Source organism: Aethalodelphis obliquidens, unplaced genomic scaffold (assembly GCF_003676395.1).
Source record: "Aethalodelphis obliquidens isolate GAN/ISIS:26980383/991018 unplaced genomic scaffold, ASM367639v1 scaffold79, whole genome shotgun sequence".
Classification (NCBI taxonomy): Eukaryota; Metazoa; Chordata; class Mammalia; order Artiodactyla; family Delphinidae; genus Aethalodelphis; species Aethalodelphis obliquidens.
Window position 1 is genome coordinate 3,303,139 of NW_020838023.1, and position 22,779 is coordinate 3,325,917.

Below are 22,779 nucleotides of genomic sequence, written 5' to 3' on the forward strand. Positions count from 1 at the left end.
AAAAAAAAAAAAAAAAAAAAAAAAAAAAAAAGTTAAGAAAAGAAGTTACATAAAAGTTGTACTCTTATCAAATACCAAAGCCTTTCCACCGAATATATTATCTCATTTTTAAAAGTCATAGAGGAATAATAATAGATGAGTTTCTCCTAACATTTCAATAAAATTTTATTAAGATAATGGGAAGACTTTTTGTCAAGGGTACTAAAATCAACAATGAAATGAAATGCAACAACTAAAGTTAAGAAAATACTCCCAAATGAGAAAAGATTTCTAATGAAGCAACCTTAAAACTTAATCGCCATACAGGCACACCTCGTCTTATTGCCCTTTGCTTTATTGTGCTTGGCACATATTGTGTCTTTTGCAAACTGAAGTTTTGTGGCAACCCTGCTGCGAGCAACTCTATTGGCACCACTTTCCCAACAGCATTTGGTCACTTCGTGTCTCTGTGTCACACTTTGGTAATTCTTGCAGTATTTTAAACTTTTTCATTATGATTATATTTGTTAAGGTGATCTGTGATCAGTGATCTTTGATGTTGTATTGCAAAAAGATTATGATTCGCTGAAAGTTCAGATGATGGTTAGCATTTTTTAGCAATAAAGTATTAATTAAGGTATGTACCTGTTTTTTTAGACATAATTTATTGCACACTTAGACTACAGAATAGTATACACATAACTTTTACATGCACTGGGGAACAAAAAACTCATCTGACTCTATTTATGCAATATTCATTTTATTGAGGTGGTCTGGAACCAAATCCGCAGTATCTCTGAGGTATGCCTGTACATTTGTGGAAAAACTCAGAAGTATGCGTCAATTTTAAACCTCTTTTATGTCTTTTACTGGCCTTACACAGTTCTGGGTCCAGAATCAGTACTCAACAAACATGAATTAACTCATTCAAAAAATCAATCACAGTCACAAGGAAAACTTAGTAAAAACCTGCATTTTTATTGGGAGTATCTTCAGGAATTTATAAGATGGTATTAACAGAAACTAAGAATGCTATACTTCCTGTGGTGATCCTTATTAGCATAACTAAGTGCATGCTGTCTTTTTAAAAGTAGAATTAAGAAAATGAGAAATAATAATTTTGAACTAACTAAACAAAATCAATATGTTGGGGGAAATTTTTATAGGAACAGTTTTTTTTTTTTGCGGTACGCGGGCCTCTCACTGTTGTGGCCTCTCCCGCTGCGGAGCACAGGCTCCGGACGCGCAGGCTCAGCGGCCATGGCTCACGGGCCCAGCCGCTCCGCGGCACGTGGGATCCTCCCGGCCCCGGGGCACGAAACCGCGTCCCCTGCATCGGCAGGCGGACTCTCAACCACTGCGCCACCAGGGAAGCCCTATAGAAACAGTTTTTGAAGTGAGATTCAAATACCATCTTCAGTAAAGTGACAGTTTTCTGACTTTACCCAAATATCCAAAAACACCACTGGGATGTAAGGAAACTATCTTTGCTTATTTAATGCATAAATTGCCTCGTTTCTGAATGGAGTGCTTTGGAGTTCCGACTAGAGTAATAAGAAGAACAGCAGTGCCACAAGAAAAACATTTCCAAGAAAACCGAGCTTTCGGGGACTCCACGATCACATCCACACATGTACCGACATCTGGTTCTACATAGTCTGCTTTGCCAACTGTGACTATGAAGGTGAATTATTTTCTTTTCTAAAGCCATCCTCTCCACTTGGGCATAAGATTCTATCTCCTTTCACCTACCCACCTATTAAAGAACTATTTTTTCCTGTCTCTGCTGAAGATGAATAAGCCTCCACTTAGCAAAGGATCATGCTCTTAATTTGCCCATCTTAAAACAGAAAAAAAACCTTTCTACTGATTTCAACATCTGCCAGTTATCACCTTGTTCTGTCTGGTCCTCTTTACAGCAAAGCTCCCCAAATTGTTTCTACACTCAGTTCTCCAAACCTCTTCCTATTCTCTTACATTTATTCTATCAGGCTGTCACGCCCACCTCTCCAAATAAACTGCTCTAGTCAATGTCACCATCGACCAGGGCCAGCTTCATGGGCATGTAACCAGTGCGGCTGCCCGGGGCCCTGAGCTTCATTTAATGCTCTGATGTCACCATCCTGAAATTCTTAACTTTTGAATGATTTGCTCTGGGCCCCGCACATTATATAGCCCAGCCTGCTGGTGGCCTTCACGTTGCTAAAGCTAATGGCCAATCCTCTGTATTTATCCTACTTGAGCTATCAGCAGTATCTTCCAAGGTCAGTCACTCCCTCCTTCATGATACATTTTTGTTTTCCTTGGTTTCCAAGGTCCCTTGATTTTCCTTTTACCTCAGGGGCTCCTCCCTCAGTTTCTGTGTCTCCTTTCCCTGATTACAAGTATTGGGTATATTTTCTTCTCTTAATTGTTTACTCCCTAGATTATCTCAGTGAGTCTCATGATTTTAAATAGCGTCTATATGTTAATGCCCCTCCAACTCCAAACTCTAGACTCATAGACCTAATAGTCTGTTGGACCTTTCTATCTGGATCTTAGACTTTAGTTTGTTCTAAATTTAACTTCTTTCCTTCCACTCTCCCAACTTGATCAATCAAATCTGTTCTTCCAGTGGCTCAGACCAACAATCTTAACCTATTTCTTGACTCTTCTCTCTCTCACATGCTACATACATCCTGGCAATCTAGTTGGTTCTACTTTCTCAAATGATCTCTGGAATTTTTTTTTTTTTTTTTTTTGCGGTACGCGGGCCTCTCGCTGTTGTGGCCTCTCCCGCTGCGGAGCACAGGCTCCGGACGCGCAGGCTCAGCGGCCATGGCTCACGGGCCCAGCTGCTCCGCGGCATGTGGGATCTTCCCAGACCGGGGCACGAACCGCGTCCCATGCATCGGCAGGCGGACTCTCAACCACTGCGCCACCAGGGAAGCCCTGATCTCTGGAATTTTAACTGCTCTTCTTCTCCCCACATCTCTTGCAGAAATTACTGAACTAGCTTCCAACCTGTCTCCTGGTTTCTCTCCTTTTATGATTTATTCCATAAATACCTCCCATGATTTATGCCAAGCACAGGAGAGTCCCATAAAAACACAAATCAAGTAACACTCCTCTGCTCAAAACATGAAAATACGTCCCGCTTCATACAGAAGGAAAGCCACTATCCTCGAGGTGGCTTACAGTGTCCTAAATGATCTGGTTTCCTCCCACCTCAGTGTTTTTGTCTCTGAGTGAATTTCTAAATACTCTCCCCGTAGCTTACTCTGCCTGGACCACAATGGCCTCCCTGCTCTTCCTCAGACTCACCAGGTATACTCTCTCACCTGAGGGCCGCTGCACCAGCTGTTCATTCTACCAGTCCTTCCTTTGAGTCTTGGCTCAAATGAGGGCTGAACTGTTGTGTAGCTTATTGAATATGACAACTATCCACTCATCTCCCTTTAATTCTGCTTTACTTTTTTCTCTAGAGCATTTATTATCTTCTAACATAAAATTTTTATTTATATTATAATTTGTTTATTGTATATGTATGTTTTCTCTTTCCCTCCTGCAGAAACAGGAGTTCTGGTCTGTCATTTTTTTTTTTTTTTGAAATAGTCCAAATGTCTGGAATAATTGCTGGTACATAGGGAAAGCTCCATTAATATTTGTTGAATGAATGCATGAAGCCTGGGTTTGTACTGCATGTCATCACCAACAACCAGGAAAACAACGACAGTGATCATTTAATCAGAGAAAAAAAAAATCAAGGCAATTATAAAAGATAAAATTATAGAAAATAAATCATCATGATAACAAATTGAGCTTTGTAAACTCACTGTATGCTTTTTAGGATACATGGATTCATTAGGTAATGTATGCTATATAGGAAGAAAATATCTAAGGAAACTGAAGCTCTGAAGAAAATACCATTGCTTGCATATTACACGAACTCTAAAAACTGACTGATGGGGACTTCCCTGGAGGTCCAGTGGTTAAGACTCCGAGCTTCCACTGCAGGGAGCGTGGGTTCCATCCCTGGTCAGGGAACTAAGATCTTGCAGGCCATGTGGTGTGGAAAAAAAAAAAAAAAAGAAAAAAAAGAAAAAAAAAAACAAACCACCAAAATAAAAACTGACTGATGTGTAAATTGCTTTCATGTAAGAGATGGTACAAGTTCTGGGAAAATGCCTGCTATGTATTGGTGGATTTCGAGTTCAAAAATATTCCTGGGAAATTGCTTACAGTTTAGTGCTTATGCAATTTTAACTTGGAAATGTACCTTCCATTTATGGAAATAATTTAAAGAATTTCGATTACACCTTCTAATAATCCTTGCTCTCCCGTTCTCTATTGCTTACCTGAAGAAAAAAGTTAATATTTGTTAATTATTGAGTAGGAAGTTGGGTGAATGGGTTGTTACCTCATGTAAAATATTTTATATAAGTACAATTGACCCTTGAACAACTGGGGCTTTACGGCACTGACCCTCTGTGCAGTTGAAAATCCACCCATAATTTATAGTTGGCCCAACACATCCACGATCCCTTCATATCTGAGGTTCTTCCTCTGCAGATTCAACCAACCATGGATCATGTAGTACTATGGTTATTTACTATTAAAAAAAATCCACATATAAGTGGACCCATGCAGTTCAAATCCATGTTGTTCAAAGGTCAATTGTACTACATTTATGAAAAATGGCTTTCAGAACTGACATCCTGAGTATACTGGAGAACAGCATTATAAATCTAACAATGAGATTTCATATACAAATTACCTATTTTTATTTAAAGAAATTCTACATAACATGAAAACAATCAACTCTATGTAACATGAAAAAGCCCCTCCCTTCCTATCTACTGTTATTATTTACTGTTCTAGCCCTGTTACTTTTACTCTAAAATATGACCTGGAGAAGAAAATAAGGACATCTTGGACATTACTGGACATTAATTTTAGCAACTTTGAATAGTTTTTGAGATTTCTTTGTTCCTACCAGTGTGTTAAAAAAAAAAAAAAAGAAAGAAAACTTGTACTTGGGGTTACAAAGATGGAGAACAAAAGTACAAAGTAATTAGCAGTATGCTAAAAACAACAGGGCTTTTTTCTCTTCTGTGCAAATGTTTTTCGTCTTAAGCAAATTTGGCTGTGAAAGGGTCAGGCAGGTGCTGCCACAGTGCTTTCGGGTTTCCTGGCAGAGCTGGTGATGCACTGGGACCTGAGACAAAACCCAGAGGAGCCACAGCTAACCTCAGCCTTTTGCCCAATTTCCTCCCTGCCAGTTATCAGAGTTCACTATTGTTCATGCTCCAGGGCTCACACTCTGCCTGTCTAGAGGTGGAATGTATTCTGAAGAAGTGTTTTGTTTGGCTTGCAGTATTAAAAAAAAAAAAAAAAAGTCACTCACTGACATTCAAAATTAGATTTCATAGAAAATTCCTTTGTCCAGATTTTCTTGAAAACTGCAAATCTGGGAACACAAGTCAGCTTGGCAATATTCTTCGAGCTGAGGAAAGGCTACCTTTATAGAGTTCCCAAAGTCTTCCCCAGCTGGCTTCACCCACACAGGCCACTTGCCTGCTCCTTTTGTGCACTGAGTTTGTGACCCCGGCCTGGAGATGGGATACCAAAAGGTGATTCACTCTTCTTCCCTCCCCTCAAACTATGGTAAAGAGCTGATGGGCACATAGTTCTCCTTGAAAGGGATTCTGACAGTCCTGGGTGAGAACAAAGTGTATTTAACTTTACCTGAAAAGTTTTCCCTGAGAGAAGAATCAAATTCTCTATAAGGAAAACAAATCACATTAAGCGTTCTTATTACACGCTTATCTAGAGAATATTGCCTCCAGCTGTGAAACAAGCTTATTACCATTATGATCAGCCCCTCCAAGCCTTTACTCCGCTGTTTTCAAAGCTGGGGAAAAGAGAAAGAACTAGAAAAAATAAAGGATTTGTTAATTTGGGTTCACAAAAATGAGAAGTGAAGATTGGGCTACGAGGGTAAACACTAATTCAACATTTTCAAAATAAATCTTCTGAAGCAAGGAGTTATTTATATACTTTACGTCCTGTGCTTTTTGTGTTTTTCCTTCTGGTCATAAATATTTGGGTGAGTCTTCTTTGCCTACCTAGTTTTCTTCTGCCTCTTCCCTCTTTCAAAATCAACCTTCCGGAAACCTCTCTGGTTAATTTCGTCTTAAGGCAACACACAAGGCATGTAATATATTAACATAAACTTCTTGAGATGATTTATCAAGATCTTCACATCATATTCATGTGGGTATACTAAATTGAATTCAAACTTAGACTTCAAAAGCGGGATTTTTTACATATTGTAACAATCATTTCCCAATACTCGACACTCAATACGTGATACTCAATAAATGTTTTTGAAATAAACACAATTTTTATTGTTAATCTTCCTAAAGAAAACTTGTATAATTTTTTTTTACACAAAATCTATCAATAAGAGATTGATTGGTTAAAGGAAAAAAAAAAAGCAAAGCAAAACAAAACAAGTTGAGAGAATCCAGGCTTTTTCAATCTTAGTCATACTGTTTTGAAAATGGTGATTTGATTTCACCGTCTCCATTCATCAGAACCTGTCTGTATGTTACAATGGTCTGAACTTCCTATTGCTACACGGATGAAAGTGAATCCATATAAAACATACCAACACCATTATGTATAACTGGTGGTAAAACTTTATTATTCAAGTTTAGATGTAACAGACATCTTTGCTGCCTGAAGATTGTTTGCATAAGAAATACACCAAGAACATGTTTGTGAGTAGAAATGAACATGCACTATGAAAACAAAATTAAATAAAACAAAAAAAATTCCATGTGTTGTAAGAACAGAACTATTATAGCCAACATTCTAGTATTCAAATCAGGACTACAAATTGAATTTTTTCTTAGCAACATGAAATCATTCCATATGAAAGACATTTTCTGCTGGTGAATATTGCTGTAGGTGAATTTTACATCGGCATTTTGAGATGTTTCCCGTCCCATCCCACCCCCCCAAATTATTCATGTTGTCACCCAAAGGAATTTGGCATTTCTTATTGTGATACTTGCCCTCTTGGTAGCCATTAAGAAACTATGGTTTTATCAGCCTTGTAATAGTTTTGCCTCTTCATAGTCAACGCTATAGGCTGCCTAATTATGATATTTACAGCTCTTATTTAATAAAAATGACCCCAACCTTTCCTGGCCCTTGGGAACTGAGAGTTTAAATAAGCCCCTTGGCCATATAATAATACTTGGCACTCCCATGGTGCCTTTCAACCAAGGATCTCAAAGTGCTTTACAAACAAGTACTACATTACCATTATTATTATTATTATTATTAATATTATTATTATTAATATATTTTTTTTCCATTTTACAGGTGAGGAACCTGAGGCACAAAAAGAAAAAAGTGATTTGTTGCAGGTCATACAATTAAAAAAAAACCAGGGGTAAAAATCAGTATACAGTTTTGGGACTCATGGGTCTTGAGGGACCGTTTTCTCTGATGAAGAAAGGCTAAACGTTATTTCCTTGTAAAGTTACTCCTGCTTTTCTCTGGTGTAGGACGGAGTGAAGCTTCTAGCTCTACTTTTCAAGAGAACAACATGTGAGCATACATTATCCAGTTTCCATGTGTGGACCAATGTTGAATTTCACATTTTCTTCATCCCTGACTTGACACACTTCAACCTAGCATCTTCCATAGGTCCTAATTACTGCAGATAACTGTTGATGCTTTCTAAACCATTAACCGCTAGCAGGAACACGTGGGTCCACTGTCTATGAAACGCTAACTGAAAACCAAAAGGAAGTGCACTGCAAAGAAGCCATGCCTTCTGCCCTTGGCCAAGTCTTTCTTTGGGAAAATAACACAGCCCTTCCAAGTCCCGGTGCATGTCTTGCTGTCCTCTTCTCATTTACAGTTGCCTGCTAATAGAATTCCACTTAGTAGTACCTACCTTTGGTTAGCATCTTTAGTCTCATATTCAGGTTGGATTTCAATTCCTCCATTTTCTCCTGTGATCTAGGACAGTCAGCAAGCTTTCACCTACTCACTCACCAAAGATGCCTTGCATTTTTTTTTTTTTGTCATGGCTCTCAACCCAAACACAGGAAGCTGTGAGCTCAAAGTAAACTTTAGGCAAAAAGCTGGCATATGGCACAGAAGCTGACCACCAGCTTCTTCATGCTTCCACCGCGGGTTGTTAGATCTTCTCTCTCTAGAACTGTGTTCATATTCACTTACTAAACAGGCAGGCAATTCAGAGGTCTTAAGACAGGTCACCTGGTGATGTTTCGTTGCCACACAGGAGGAGGCTAATCATTATTTTGGTAGCAGTACTGATACTCTTCAATTAATTAAGAAAAACATATATCCTCAGGCATTTTAAAAAACATATACATTTAATATTTTTGGAGCTGTATTTGCATTGGATCATCATAGATTATGTGCACATGTGCAATCATAAACATAATGTGCTACCACAGGCTTCAACAAAGAGCTGTTAAGATAATCACTTTTTTTTTTCTTCTCATTAATGTTACCTTAGAAAAAATCCCCATGCTTGCTTTCTAAAAACTACCTTTACTAAAAGAGAACAGTCTAGAAGAAAACATCACTATCTTAAAAGTTGATTTTTTAAAAGAACATCTCAATATGTCATATAGAAAGAATGGGCACACTCTTCTCCTTTTGAACTACAGAGTTAACGTGTTAACCGTGAGAGCTCCATCCTTTTCTCATATACTTAAGAGTACTGAGTAGTGTCTCTCAGTCCACAATCTTCTGAGGTGGGCTGGCTCTTTATGATTTTTCTATCCCAAACAACAATATGAATATATGGGTGAGAGATGAAGAGAGAAAGAGTGAGAAAAAGAATGAGAATGCATGAGCTGGTTTTGGCCTAAAGTTTGATCCAAAGCCCAATTCAGAATATGGACATGTACTTTTAAAAGACTTACAGTTTTTAAATGACATACAATTTTAGCTGGCGTATAGTTTTTATCATAGGGAAAGCCTTTTCCAAGAGGGAAAATTCCTAAGTCATTTTGAAAGTCCTCAAAAAAAAAAAAAAATGTTAAGTACCTAAATAGCTCATTTAAAATCATTATTTAAGACAAAATGATTCCGAAATCTTAAACCCAAATAAAGACACTAACCAATCAGTTTTGTAATATATTTTGAGAGCTGGAATGAAGGCTTTCATAAGTCAAAAAAATAAGAGGTATTTTAGTGTTGTGATAAATTTTCATCTTTTTTAATAGCCCAACCTCTTCCCCATCAAAATATGGGAAAAAATAAAATAAAATAATCAATAATAAAGGAATACGGAATAAGATCTATTGTGTCAATGCTATCTAAGAATATTCTACCAAAAGTAGACTGACCATAAATATTCCAAGAACAGTGATATGTATTTCCATTGCTAACCGTTACTACTTGTCTGAGAAAAATAAAAACAAAAACAAAAAAACAGGTTAAAAAAAAGACATATATATCAAAAAAGAACAACCTATTTGTGTCTGAGAAATGAGAAACACACTGGAGAAACTGCTTAAGGAGTAGTTTTGCCCAAAAAGTCATACCTGTACTACTACCCAAGTTGACCAAACTTCGGGTATTTTCTGATTTGAGCAGTCCACATATCGTGTTACTTGCAGATTGCCACAGTGCACTTTGTTTCTAGTCCTTTCACTAAAAAAATTAAATATAGTTTTGTTGTTTGGGAAATCTCCTCTTGTTTAGATCTTTGTCACCTCTCCAATCTGCCTGTACATTTTGAGATGCATTCATCAAAATTCCTAAGAAAGATAAATGACATCACATAATTTGAATGTCCAAGCCCCTCATTCCACCTCTCTCAGTTCATGTGAATTATATTAGAGCTACTTGACAGGTAAGATCGGAATAGGACCCTTTAAAAATGAAACTGAAGCAGAAGGCTTAGTCCTGATTTCTTTCTTTCTCTCTCTCTCTTTTCTTTTTTTTAAACATGAAAATGAAAATGCAAGAATGGAAATGACAACACAACATCAGACAGACATTTTTAACTTCATTCACTACAACAGTCACAAACTGGTTGAACTCTACCTGTCATCCATTTAAAGAAACGAAGACCTGGCACTGTGAAAAAGAAACAAAACCCAAACAAAACAAAACAATACAAAGCAACTGCGAATTAATGTAAAAATGGAGTGCAAATGCGACTACAGAATGCAATAAAAACATCAGTGCTGCAGATTCCAGCAGCACTTATCAAAATAATTTCTGAAATGTGTCATCTGAAACATAGACAAAGCAATAAAAAGAGGATATATGTTTATCACTTTAAGCATAACAATGTGAGTTAAGAGCTTAAAAATTAAAAAAAAAAAGTACTTGGAATGAATAGTGCTACCCTTTTTTTCCTAAGTAGGCATAAAAATATTTTTATTTCCTTCTTGTTTGTCATACCATTATATCAAGAACTTTCATTTGTTTCATGTTACCGTTTACAACTTTAATGCACACACACACACACACACACACACACACAAAAGATATCTACCGCAATAGAAATAGTTGCTTCATTACCTTGTTTGCTACATTTGCAAATGTAAACAGCTAGGCAGAGCCAGAACTGACTCTAATGCATGATGGAATATCTTTGTTGCATACGTACACTGTAGAAAATAATTATTCAATATGTCAGGCACCATTATTTGAAATGTAATACATTAATATTTACTAGAAAAATAAGGTTTTTTTTTTCCTATTTGTTCTCCCAACTTCTTTAATGAAATAAGTTAATCTGACAGTGCATCCAGCAGCTTGTAATATCTTCTACATCTCCGTGGCAAAAAATAAACTACTGGTTGGGACAATATAATGCAAATTATTAAAGTCAGTCCTTGTACATACATCTGTGTAGCAAGCATTGAGGCTCGACTAACAGCACCTTTAACCAATTATTTAATGTTCAGTTATTTAGCCCTATTTCCCTGAGCAGTTATGCTGAGGCTTTCCCTTCATGGATAGTTTTACAAAGCCTTATGTATTAAAAGTACTATGAAGAGCAAACTTCTAAGAATCCTATTTAATGCTACTTAACTAAACCTGTATAAATCTAATGAAGGGATTGATTGGTACATATACCAACTGTCAGTCTGTGGTAACGTAACTTTAGACGCTGCCTGACCACAAAGTTTGGAAATTATACTTAAACCAAAAGAAAATAAATAAATACAGCAGGTTACCTTGTGGAGAAATACCATGTGTTCTAAACCAATGAAGCCCATGGTCTGAACTTTTGTATCCATCTAGTCTTTTGAACTGAGGGGACCCCTTTAGTTAGAACGTGCCAAGTGAGATTAGTGACCAAGAGGAAGCTTAAAAAACAAACCCAAACTGGTTCATCACAAACAAGAAAGAAAAGATCTGGCTAAAATAAAATTACTACGTAAGCACTGAGGACATTGTTTTTAAAAATGCATATATATTTGGACAAAATGAACCTAAATTGCAAACACGAGGACTAGTTTTGAAAGGAGTATTTGAACATCTAAAGGACAAAAATATCAGAGAGGGTGTGCATGTGTATGTACAGGCAGGGCTGGCCAAAATCATTGTCACTTTTCCCGCTGCTCTCTCCCCAAGCCTAACCACAGCTCGCACGTCTAGGTCTAAATTCGAAACATGGCCAATGAGAGGATTCTCACGCAGGAGGGTGCCATTTTCCTTTCACTGCCCTGGAGATTAGACTTCTCCTCATCTGCCTAGGATTTCAAGACACTTCGAAATTCAGGCAACAATTTATGGTTTTTGAACAAATGGGCCAATGGCCAGCCCAATACTGCTTTAGAATCATAATACGTAAACCCTTCCAAATTCTAGACAGCTTTGATCTCTTTCTTTACAAACATAATAATTATAGTCTGGTGATACTTCTTATGGATGGTTTCCATAGTACACATTCACCAAGATGGTTCTGACCTACTAGGTTCTAAACAGGACTATATACCATCTTCCATTTTTTCTCACTGACCATTTGTCTCACTTTTAAATCTTGGTAACCTACTCATCAAAAGAAAGAATAATAAAAGAAGGGAATTTCATGTTGGATAAGGCAGGCTCTATGAAGTATTTTTTTTTTTTTAAATAGGTCTTCATAAGACATTACAAGCTATTGAATTCCCATCAAGAAAACCTATTTCTATTTAATTGTGCTAAGTGCTAAGGTTTTACTCTTTAGGTTTTCCATTTTTTTCCACTTGTGCATTGTTCCTATGCAGGCCCCTCTGGATATGAGTTGTGAAGTCATATTTGTCCGTGCAAAGATGCTGGCATATGCTGCACTGGAAAGGTCCACTGTCACCATGGCAACTCATATGCAAAGCATACATCACTTCATCCAGAAAGACAATGCCACAGTGCACACATTTTGTTGAAAGTTCATCTTGAGTACTTCTATCAACTTTCTCTGTTTTTACTCCATTCAAGGGACCTTCATTCTTTACATTTGACGGTGCCTTCGTTTTCTCCTTGGAGGCCCCGTTTGCAGTTGGCCCAGGTCTGGAATGCTTGATCGCCAAATCTAGAGGAATGTCATTGTCTGATCCAACAGCTGAAAAGTGAGGAGGCAGATTGAAGGTGGGGTAAGGCACATAGTTTTGGCAAGGATTTGGTAGGCCAGGCACGTGACTCAAGTAGTGCGGATTCCCAGGAACGGAGAGCTTATATTTACTCCAGAACCGCAGCCAATCAGCTTCACTCTGGAAGTCATTATGTACAAAGGGAAGTCCAAAAAGGGGGTACTGGTACTTTTCAATAGGGCTGCCTGGTGGTGAATAATTTGGGTGCTTCGCGGGTCTCATGTACTTTTCTATGGGACTGCCTCTCTCAGAACTTCCTTTCCCTTCAGATACGGATGAACTATTTCCTGGGTCTCCAGTACTTTCCTGAGGACTTTTTATCTGAATGTGCAAAGGTTGCATCCTTTTGTGAATATCCAGAGTTTGGCTGACCAAGACTGGCTGCTGAGCAGAATGGCTTTTAGTCAATGAACCCTGGGCTTCGTATTTACTCAGGCTGGGGAGCGGAATTTCTCGCTGGTGACCTTCAGTTAAGTGATCGTCTGAGCGCCTCTCTAAGGGGCTGCCATTGGCTTGCTCTTCACTGCCGGCCCTCTGCTGTTTGTTGAGCTGCTCGGCCTGAAGTGCCTCAGGGTTAAGGCGCTTTCTTGTTCTTCTCCTAATAATCTGCTCACCGTTGTTTTGTTTAATGATGTTTAAAGGCCTGGGAGTCTGCGGGGAACACACACACAATACATAAAAGGAAAACATTAAAAAACACATTAAAATGCATTAACAATTCCTCACAAATATAAACCATGCTTAAGTTCAAAGCAAAGATAGGCTTTACGTTATAGATTTACTAAATCTCCTCCTTTTGCCCTAAGCAGGATCAGAGGAAGTAACCAAAGCACATTCTTTTACCCTAATTAAATCATGCCCATCTTTACAGGGAGGACTGAAAAACTTTAATCTACTTGGAAACAGCTTTTCCAAACTCAACAGATTTTGGAATTGCATTATTTCGTGATAAAACAGTGTTTAAAGTTACTTGAAGAAATGTGATTTTTCTGAAATATCCTCAACTTTTGAGTCATGCACCAAGATGTCAACATAGTAACATGGGAGATAGGTTTTGATGACAACTGTGGAGAAATGATAACATGGCTGCAGTCTGAATTGTGTCCCCCTCTCCCCACCCCTCCTACAATTCATAGGTTGAAGCTCTAACCCCAATGTGACTGTATCTGAAGATAAGGCCTTTAGGAGGTAAATATGGTTAAATGAGGACACAGTGAGAAGGCAGCCCTCTGCAAGCCAGGAAGAGAGCCCTCACCAGAACCCAGCCAGGATGGCACCCTAATCTCAGACTTCCGGCCTCCAGAACTGTGTGAAAATAAATGTCTGCTGTTTAAGCCACCCAGTCTATGGTATTTTGTTATGCCAGCCCCAGCTGACTAAATATAGAATATTAAACATCAGAACATAAATAATCAAAGACAAACTGACAGAATTGTAAGGAAAGATATCAGGTAATCAAAGCCATTATCAGTGAGAGGTGTTTTTAAAAATCTCTCACTTTTTTTTTTCTTTAATTATATAAGTACTCACTATGGAAGATTTTACTTGTGAACAGGTGAAGCATTTGTTTTCTGTTGACAATCTAAATTTATTTGTAGGCTCGGTACAAATATCCTATCTGTCAGTCTACTCTGTACTTAAATAGAATGCTGACTTTCACTCAGCTTAAGTATTATATGATTCGTATTTATGTACATGGTCAACAGGTGTTTATATTACATGACTCAAATCCATAGATAAGACTATAATAAAAACTCTACTTGCAGTAAGAGCTCTAATTTTGATTTATAAAATCAAGAGAATATGTTTAATAAATCAATGCATATTTACAGATGAAAAATTTAGGAGAATCTTTAAATGGGCTAAATCTGATTTTTCTAAAAGATTACTGAAATCAGGAAGTAATCTCTACATAAAATATGAATATAAACAATACGTAACTCATGAATTATACCTAGAAAGGAGGCACCTCAATGCAAGAGCGTACTTTATATGTTAAACAAAATACAAAACGTTTTGCGATGTTTTTATTGTCACAAAGATATTTTGAAGGAAAAAGGATAACACACTTGTTACTGACAATCAGATTATTCATTTCAGAATGAAAATGCCACATCCTCTTGGCTATTCCCTGTTCATTTACTTTGTTCAGAATTTCAGGTTTATAAAGAGCTCATATTCATATTATAAAAATATGCAGTAGTTAATCTCTGTCTTCTAAAGAAATCTGAAATATGCATTAATACCTTTTTTAAACTTTCATAATTTTTGTGGCAGTCTTTGACATGAAATGTGAGTATAACCTTTATGTGTTTAAATCTGTGATTTTAAAAAACCTCAGAATTGAAAACATCTCATCTCTGGAGAGATGAATATTAAAGTAACTGTAAAAAAAACTTTAGTTTATATTGCAGTTGTTAAATTACCATAACCTGGAAGAGCAGCAGTTTAATTAATTTTTGGCCTTTGACTGGCCTGAGTTCAATTAAAATTATTAATGTCAGTACCCACTGAATGGAAGCTTATTGTTGTGCTTAAGTGGTGAAGTTTAAGAAAAAGTAAGGTCATGGTGGTGTGTGTGTGTGTGTGTGTGTGTCAGGGGGTGGGGAATCCTTCTATTAGCTCCATGCTAATAACTAAGGTTTTTACAGTTTACTACCAATTAGCATTGTTGGCAGCATGCATTTTTTAAAAGAGTGCTTCCAATGGTCCATTTAGGAGGACATTTTGTCTAAAATTATATTCTCCGTAGCTGTGATCTATTCATTGGCCGGTGCTAGAGCTGTGGTAAAATGCCAAACAAAATGAAAACGGCAGAGGGAAATAGATTTCTGCTTACTACATGGGGCATTCCTATTTTTAAAGGCAGCTCTGGTCAGCAGATAAACTATCTAAACTAAAAAAATATCCTCAAGAAGTCAAATGCATATAAAGATGGGAGATTTGTGAGTTTAAATTTTATTAGAGGATTCCACCTAAAATTTGGTTAGCAATAACTGAGGTACCTCAGAGAGCCCTAGAAATTAGTCAGCCGGAGATCTTAAAACACAAAGCACTTTTGCATCTTGCTCTGCTGTGTGCTCTGCAAGCCCTCAGATACCACTGGAAGCACTGTAGAGCGCTGGCATCCTGGGTCCCAGTTTAGAACTACTCTTCTGAACGGGTCCAACTTCCAGCCCCCAAATGACACTGGCAAATTCCAATGGTAAACTGGAAAATAAGCATTTTCCCCCTGCCCTAGATTTTATAATGAACATGGGAGAGAACCCCTTTTTATTTTTAAATTTGTATGTACTTCTGAATTTTTGAAGTTTCTCCTTTCTACCTAGATTAATTTCACTGAATTCTGATAACCACTTGTTCAACTATCCGTTATGTGACGTTCCCAGAAATCAATCATTTTCCTCTTTTATATCAAAAGAAGCATAATGCATTACTAATGATCTCAGATGTATCTCCCCATAACATCTAAGGCCGGTCCACCATAAATCACATGTGCACTCAAAGCGACTGCATTAAACTCTGCAGGGGCAGGCACTGCAAGCCAGGGAATGGAACTTATCATGCCACAGACCAGGGTGCTTTATAAAGTTTTTCCTGAAACAGTCTAACAAGTTCTTACCGAGTGAAGCTTCTGGTAGAGGCCACACGCATTGCATACATATCCACCATTTGCATTCTTTCGCCAGAGAGAGGTCTTTGTGGTCAAGCAATTGGCACAAAAAACACCCGAGCCTCTACGCCTCTGAAATGGGAAAAAAAAAAGACACAAGGTCAGAGGTGAGTCACATGATCAGTGGAGTTAGACCAAATCAACCCAGGAGTTTTGTCTTTAGACTAGCAACAATGACAGTATAAAACCACACTGCCCATAATGAGGTCAGGTTCAATTGTGTTTAATAGGCACCACTGATTTTCATTATAATTAACCGTACAGTGATGGATGAGGTGTGTGCAACACCAAAGGCCTTTCACAGAAACAGCTTTAACTTTTTGAACTTTGGGTTTTGTGCCTTTCATGATGGTTCCTAAATGCTGAACCCTAAAATATACCTTTTAAAAGTGTCAAAACAAAAGTCAAAAGACAGAGCCTGCCAATATGTTTAATATACTCTGGAAAGGGAGGAGCACAGGCTACCTGAGCTTTAAAATATAGTCAAGCTTGGAATAAATGCAGCATGTAAACCACTTACAATTAAACCTGATGTGTGTCTTTTTGGATGTCATTCACGTAACATAAGTATTAAGAGACTGTAAGACACTCAGTTCTGATTTTTGGTTTGCAATTGTAAAATCTGAAAGAGAACACACCCTCTATCTCCCAAAGCTGAGAGGAATAGTAGAAACTTCTGCCAACTAGAAGTACAGTATTACTAATGAGAATCCTTATGAGGGGCCTACTTAAGCCAGACAACATAGTCCCATCAATGGCTATTTATTTATTTTATTTGACTCAGACTTGGAAATCACAAGCATTTCTGAACACAAATTGATTTTAGTGGGCTGAATTCTCTAATCACCAGATTCAAAAATAATCCAAGAATATTTGAAAGTAGATTATTAGTACTGCTTGTTCCATTCTTGCTATCAAGTAATGATTCCATTAAACTTCTCATTGAAACAAAAGTCAGGCTGTGTTTGTGGGCGCAAATACTAACAGGCAGGAAATGGAACTCTCTTGCTGAAAAAAAAAAAAAAAAAAAAAGAGCCTGAATTGCAACTCTGCTCTCCTTTCTCTAGGAAGTAAAGCCTTTAATGATAAAATATGCATGTTAGATAAGGAGTGGAAAAAGTCTTGCTGGAGCCCAATTTTGTTGTAAATTTAAAATTACAAACACCATAAGTCAAAATTTCAGGGATTCATAAAATTTAGGCAATTTATTTAACTTGAGTCCATACTGTAGACGAGTGGTATCCCTGCCAAGAAAATACAATGGTTATAATTGTACTCTGATACATTTCAAATGGAAAGCTTTCTGCAGACATAATTTTGGCTTCAAGACTGGAACACTTTCTTGGCATTGAAAGGGCATTTGATTCATCGGGTGTTTCACAATGTATCACTAAAAAGACCTGGTGAGCAGCCAGTTCCCTATAGGGTAATTTTTCCATCCAGATGCAAGTGCTATCAGAGGCCCTCGTCAGCTAAACTAATTATGATCTTGCAATTGCTGATGCCTGCTCACTCTAACATTCAACATCCTCCATTAATCATCGATACAAAGAAAATGAATGAAACGTAAAGAAATGAGGACTGGTAAGCTGCATAGCCATAAAAATCTGAAATGAGAGCAATAATTTAACAAGATTGGGGGAATGTTTTTAGTGAACACAAAGTCAGGCTAACAATTGTCCTTTTCAACCAAGAACACAATTTCATTACTGTAGCAGGTTGGGCTACTTTAAGTGATGTAATATAAGCTAGAGTTTTTCACAAAGATAATCTCTGGCTCCCCTTTTTTCTTTACTCCCCCCACCCCAAATCAGGGCCAGGAATGTATCATAAATTTCTCAGTCTCAATAAGAGCAGCACAAAAGTTGGGTGTTAGCCCTCAAAGTCCAAACTGGGACCTACTGCAAAAGTACAGACTGCCGTTTCCCCCAAATCAACGATCTATCAGAGGTTGTGTTTATCAAACACTCTGGGGGCCCCCTTTATCCGAGGTAAGTCGGGGAGCCTAGTTAGGTTATAATTGTGAAAATTCCCTGGGGCCATGCTGTCTTTTTTTCCGAGATCGAAATAACACGTTTTGCAAATAAACACCAGTTTGATCCATGTAAAGGCGATGTAAATGTCCATTTGGAAACTGACCCACATATATGTCTGAGGCTCAAATCTGAATGTATAACCATTCACTGCAGCCTGCTTTTCTTTCCTTATGCCCTGGCTGCTTGACACAGCATGCCAAAGTGGGTGTAATCCTGGTTTCAGAGAACGCTTCAATCCTTGCACAACTTTGTGCTTAATTCTCTTGCAAAGAAAATGCCCTTCATTAGTTCGAGGGAAAATCCTGAAATTACAGGACTCGTTTCCACAGGCGTATCTTGCTTGAAGCAGTACTTAGGCTCCAATAAAGGCTGGTATATTTTAGGTAAACCATATCTTATTTTAAATACATCAGGAGTCCTTTGGATTCACTTACTCGGAGTCAGTATGGCATGGGGGGGTTAATAATCAGATTTAGGAGTCAGACAACTTGTACTCAAAACACGTCTCTGTCTTGAGTTGCTGGGTGCAATTTTGGGCAAGTTACTTAACCTGGCAATGCTTAAATTTCCTCATCTTTAAAGTGTGAGCTGCTGTGAGTATTAATATGGACAAATGGATGTAATAAAACAATGCCAGGTATGTAGTAGGTGCTCAAGTTAGCTATCCATCAAGGGGATTCAATTGTATTTCTTTTGTAAGAGAAAAATATTTTGTGGTTTCGTTTATATCTCCTTAATCTACTTATTGCACATTTTAGATATGCTTAAAGCATATAGTTGGGTATAATCACATGTATCTTATTTGTGCCAATCTTATCAAATATGAGAATGGAAAGTTGAGTCAGAGTGAAATGTCTAGGTGTTCACACCTAGAATTCAACAGGGGCCTGCTTGTGTGCGGGAGGAGAGTGGGAGGTAGGTGAGAAATATTTCACATAGCAAGTTACCTCCCATCTAAACAAATGTATCACTTTGGTGAGCACTGTAGAACCTTATGTTTGATGCACTTGGAATTACTGGAAGCAACAGAGAAGGTGGGAGAAGTGGGCAACATCCTTAGTTGTGTGAGCACAGAGTTGTAGACCGTGCCACATCTCTCTAAATCACACCGCAGATGAGAGCCCTGACCCACAGTGAGAACCTGGCTGGATGGAGTATGGCATTTATTCTGAAGTCACCAACATCCTTAGCCCAATCAAGTGCTGAGAAGCAGTCTGCTGGCGAAGGAAGCAGAATAGAAGTTTCCCCTGCCCCACTTTTTAACAATGAACTTGTTAAAGAGAAAGAAAGGCACTAAAGGTCTTATTTCATTCATAGTTTATCAGGTATAGCAGAGTTTTAAAATATTTTGTCATTCTCCTTTGTACTATGTTAAAGACAGAAATCATGTCTCTTAACAGTCATCAAATAGTCTAAGTAATAAGCACCTAGGACAGTGCTCTCTGTCTTGAGCAGCTAAACATTAATGAAGTTGAAAATAATCTCTCTTGCTATTATTTTTATCACTAGTCATCACTCCTGTTTTTGAAAAAAAAAGTTTTAAAAAAATATTCCTTTGAAATGTCTCCCATTTGGATTGACAAATCTATCTTCAGTTGGTCAGAGAGGGCTAATGAGGTTGTAGACAATAAAATCAAGAGAGTTAATTTTCCAGTCCTACATCCCACACTTATTTCTGAGAAATAGCTGAAGCCAGATACTTGCTATGTCCTGAGGATACAAGGTCAGGTAGAACAAAGCTGCAACTCTCCTGCATATGCATCACTAGAGTCATGCATTGCTGATGGTTCTGTATGTGCGTGTGTATGTTTTAAATAATACATTGTTTCTCCTTTTCCTACAGGCTGTTTTTAAGAGATGATAATAATGTGTACCTCCATGACTTTGTGCAGGAGAGAGGAGAACTGAGTGATATGGATAAGCACACTTCTGGGAGAGGAAATGATAGGAATAAGTAGTTAGTGGATAACACCGGTGGCATACTTGATAGGTGCTCCTTTCAGGCTGAAGGAAGGCTGTCCTTTACGCATCCAAAGCTACACACAGTCATGGCATCCTCTGCCCCTGGCCTTCTCTCAGTGCACCTTCTGCTTCTATGTGGTTTCAACAGAGGGCAAGAGTGAAGGAAGGCTGGCCGAAAACCCAAATCTACCTGAAAGTCATCTCAACTGAAAATTTCTACAGAGGAAATTCTGGAATCAACAAGGAACTGATTGCTTTTAACTTCAAGTTTAAATAGTTTGCCCACTAACTTTTAGGTTGCATTTGTGTGGCCTTCATGTTATTTCTGTTGGCTGGTAACTTCCTGTGTGAAAAAGGATGGGCAGTGGTAGGAACAGTTAATTGCAAGGAATTCCGAGGCCAGCCCAGTGACTGAGAATTTTGGATCACTTGTTTCCTTTCCACGTTTCAAATTTTTAGAACCACCATATTGATTTTCACAACAGCAATTTAGGTGATGAATTTGGACAATCATTCATGCCAGGACTTGAAACAGAAAATGACACACCCCTCTTTTAACACAAGTACACTTTAAATCCAATGTACTGTTTTCCTTTTCCTGCTATAGAGTACACCAAGACGTGTAATGACTAACTGAAAAAACCTTTAGTCTTTAGGTTCACAGCTAACCACCGTATGGCATCACTATCATTAAATTTTTCTCAAAGCTTCTGATTGAAGTTTTGCTTCTATGGTGCTTAAATTCTCAGTCAGTTGCAGATCCCTCTGAGTTGAGCCCTGACACATATGTTGGTAAATCCAGATGTGTCTTCAGAAATGAATAAGAATGGGAAAAGAAGTTTCAAACTGGTTCATCTGTTTTTATTGCTTATTTTATTTTATTATTTGAAGATCAGCCAAAAAGAAACATTTTAAGGTTTTCAAATTTCATCATTAACACAGAACTTATTCATTTGATTAATAAAAAGTAAATTTGATTGAATTATTAATTCAAGTGGCTTAACATTTAGAGACATGGATATTCATCTTCAAGATATTAAAAATCCCTACTAGTGGAGTTATTTGTGCAGAAATGATGCTTTATAATAGTTTTCTATGAATAAGAACCATACTGAAACCATGTAATTACATAACAAGCCTTGATAGGCAGAGCATTTACTCACATTTTTTATGGTTTTATATCTTAGCCATTTTAAATCAAATCAATCTGAAATTTGATATACATGCTGTTAGTCTGGAGGTACCTCAAGTATTTTTAACTCTTTAAATAATTTCTATGTTTATTCGATTATATCAAGAATCCTTTGAAAACTTCATTCTAGGGAAATGCACAGATGGCTATGATAGAACCTTCTGGTACAACTTTGCAGTAATAAAATTTCAGTGGTAAATTTAATTCAGCTCAGTTCTGGGAATAATTATTAAACGTCCACCATGTGCCTGACACTGTGCTAGAAGCTGGGGTTACAGTGATGTATATGGCAGACATGATCTGTAATCTCTCTGTTTCCAGTACCATCTGCTAAAAACTAACTACGTGTTGAGTTAACGTGATACAAACTGAGATCGTTCGTGAGCATTGACAGTTTAATTCATGTAAATTATATGGAAACATTCCTGAAGAAACCAAAGCATCTCCCACGAATAAATCTCATGTAAAGGCTGAAAGTTATCTAATAATCAGAGGGCTTACTCTCTGTGTTCCTTAATAAAAATAGGTAATAGTCTAGTCATTTCAGAAGCAAGATCCTTGCTTATTGTCCCATCAGTAATAATGTCCTATCAATAACTTTGCCCTATTAACCACTAACAGAGTTGATATAAACTAAATAATGTGTTCATGACTGTCATATATAACAGACGTTCAATAATTGTCGAATAAATGATAAATATTATTTTAGTCATTATCACTATCATTCACCACTAAGAGACATAGAAGGCCACTCTCCCCCACTTCCGCCCATTAAGGAATTAATTGACTATTGACTACACACCAATAGACCCTACAGAATATAAGGAATGCAGTACCTAAAACCACTTAAAACAGATGGTGGCTTGCAATGAACACCTTTAAATTAATAGCCAGAATTTTATCAGAAGCATGGGCTGGCCAATATTTTAGCAAGAGCAGGGAAAGAGCTCTGCCAACAAAAAGCAATAGATATTAATACCTTGGCTGCCTTTTGTTTCAAATAAAATCGTGAAGAATCGGTTGAAACAGCAAGACTATGCCTGCTTGAAAACAGCCCTCTATGCCCTCAGATTTCTTGCCAGAAAACTGAAGAGACTCTACAAGGTTCAGCCAAGCATCCGTCTTGTAATTACCTATCTCAGAGTTTGGAAACAAAACCTGTTTACCTGGCTTATTACATTCACTTCCTCAACACACCAGCAAAGCTAATGGAGACCAGTGTAAACTAAACTGACATCCTTGGCTACGAGCAATGGAACAACTTCTGTTCCAGGACATGAGGCAATTCATACTCTAGTAGTCATACATTGT

At 37.6% G+C, this 22,779-nt stretch overlaps 1 protein-coding gene across 6 annotated transcripts in view; it reads right to left on the reverse strand.

Annotated features, from left to right (window-relative positions):
• Nucleotides 1-6,644: 6,644 nt before the first annotated feature.
• TRPS1 (transcriptional repressor GATA binding 1) overlaps nucleotides 6,645-22,779 on the reverse strand; it is a 255,381-nt gene continuing 239,246 nt past the window's right edge. For all 6 annotated transcript variants that reach the window (XM_027092544.1, XM_027092543.1, XM_027092539.1 and 3 more), the window contains 2 exons: nucleotides 16,228-16,350; nucleotides 6,645-13,256 (listed from right to left, as the gene is read on the reverse strand). In XM_027092544.1, the coding sequence (XP_026948345.1) occupies nucleotides 12,195-13,256; nucleotides 16,228-16,350 (1,185 nt within the window). In that variant the 3' untranslated portion in view covers nucleotides 6,645-12,194. The remainder of the gene's footprint in view (nucleotides 13,257-16,227; nucleotides 16,351-22,779) is intronic.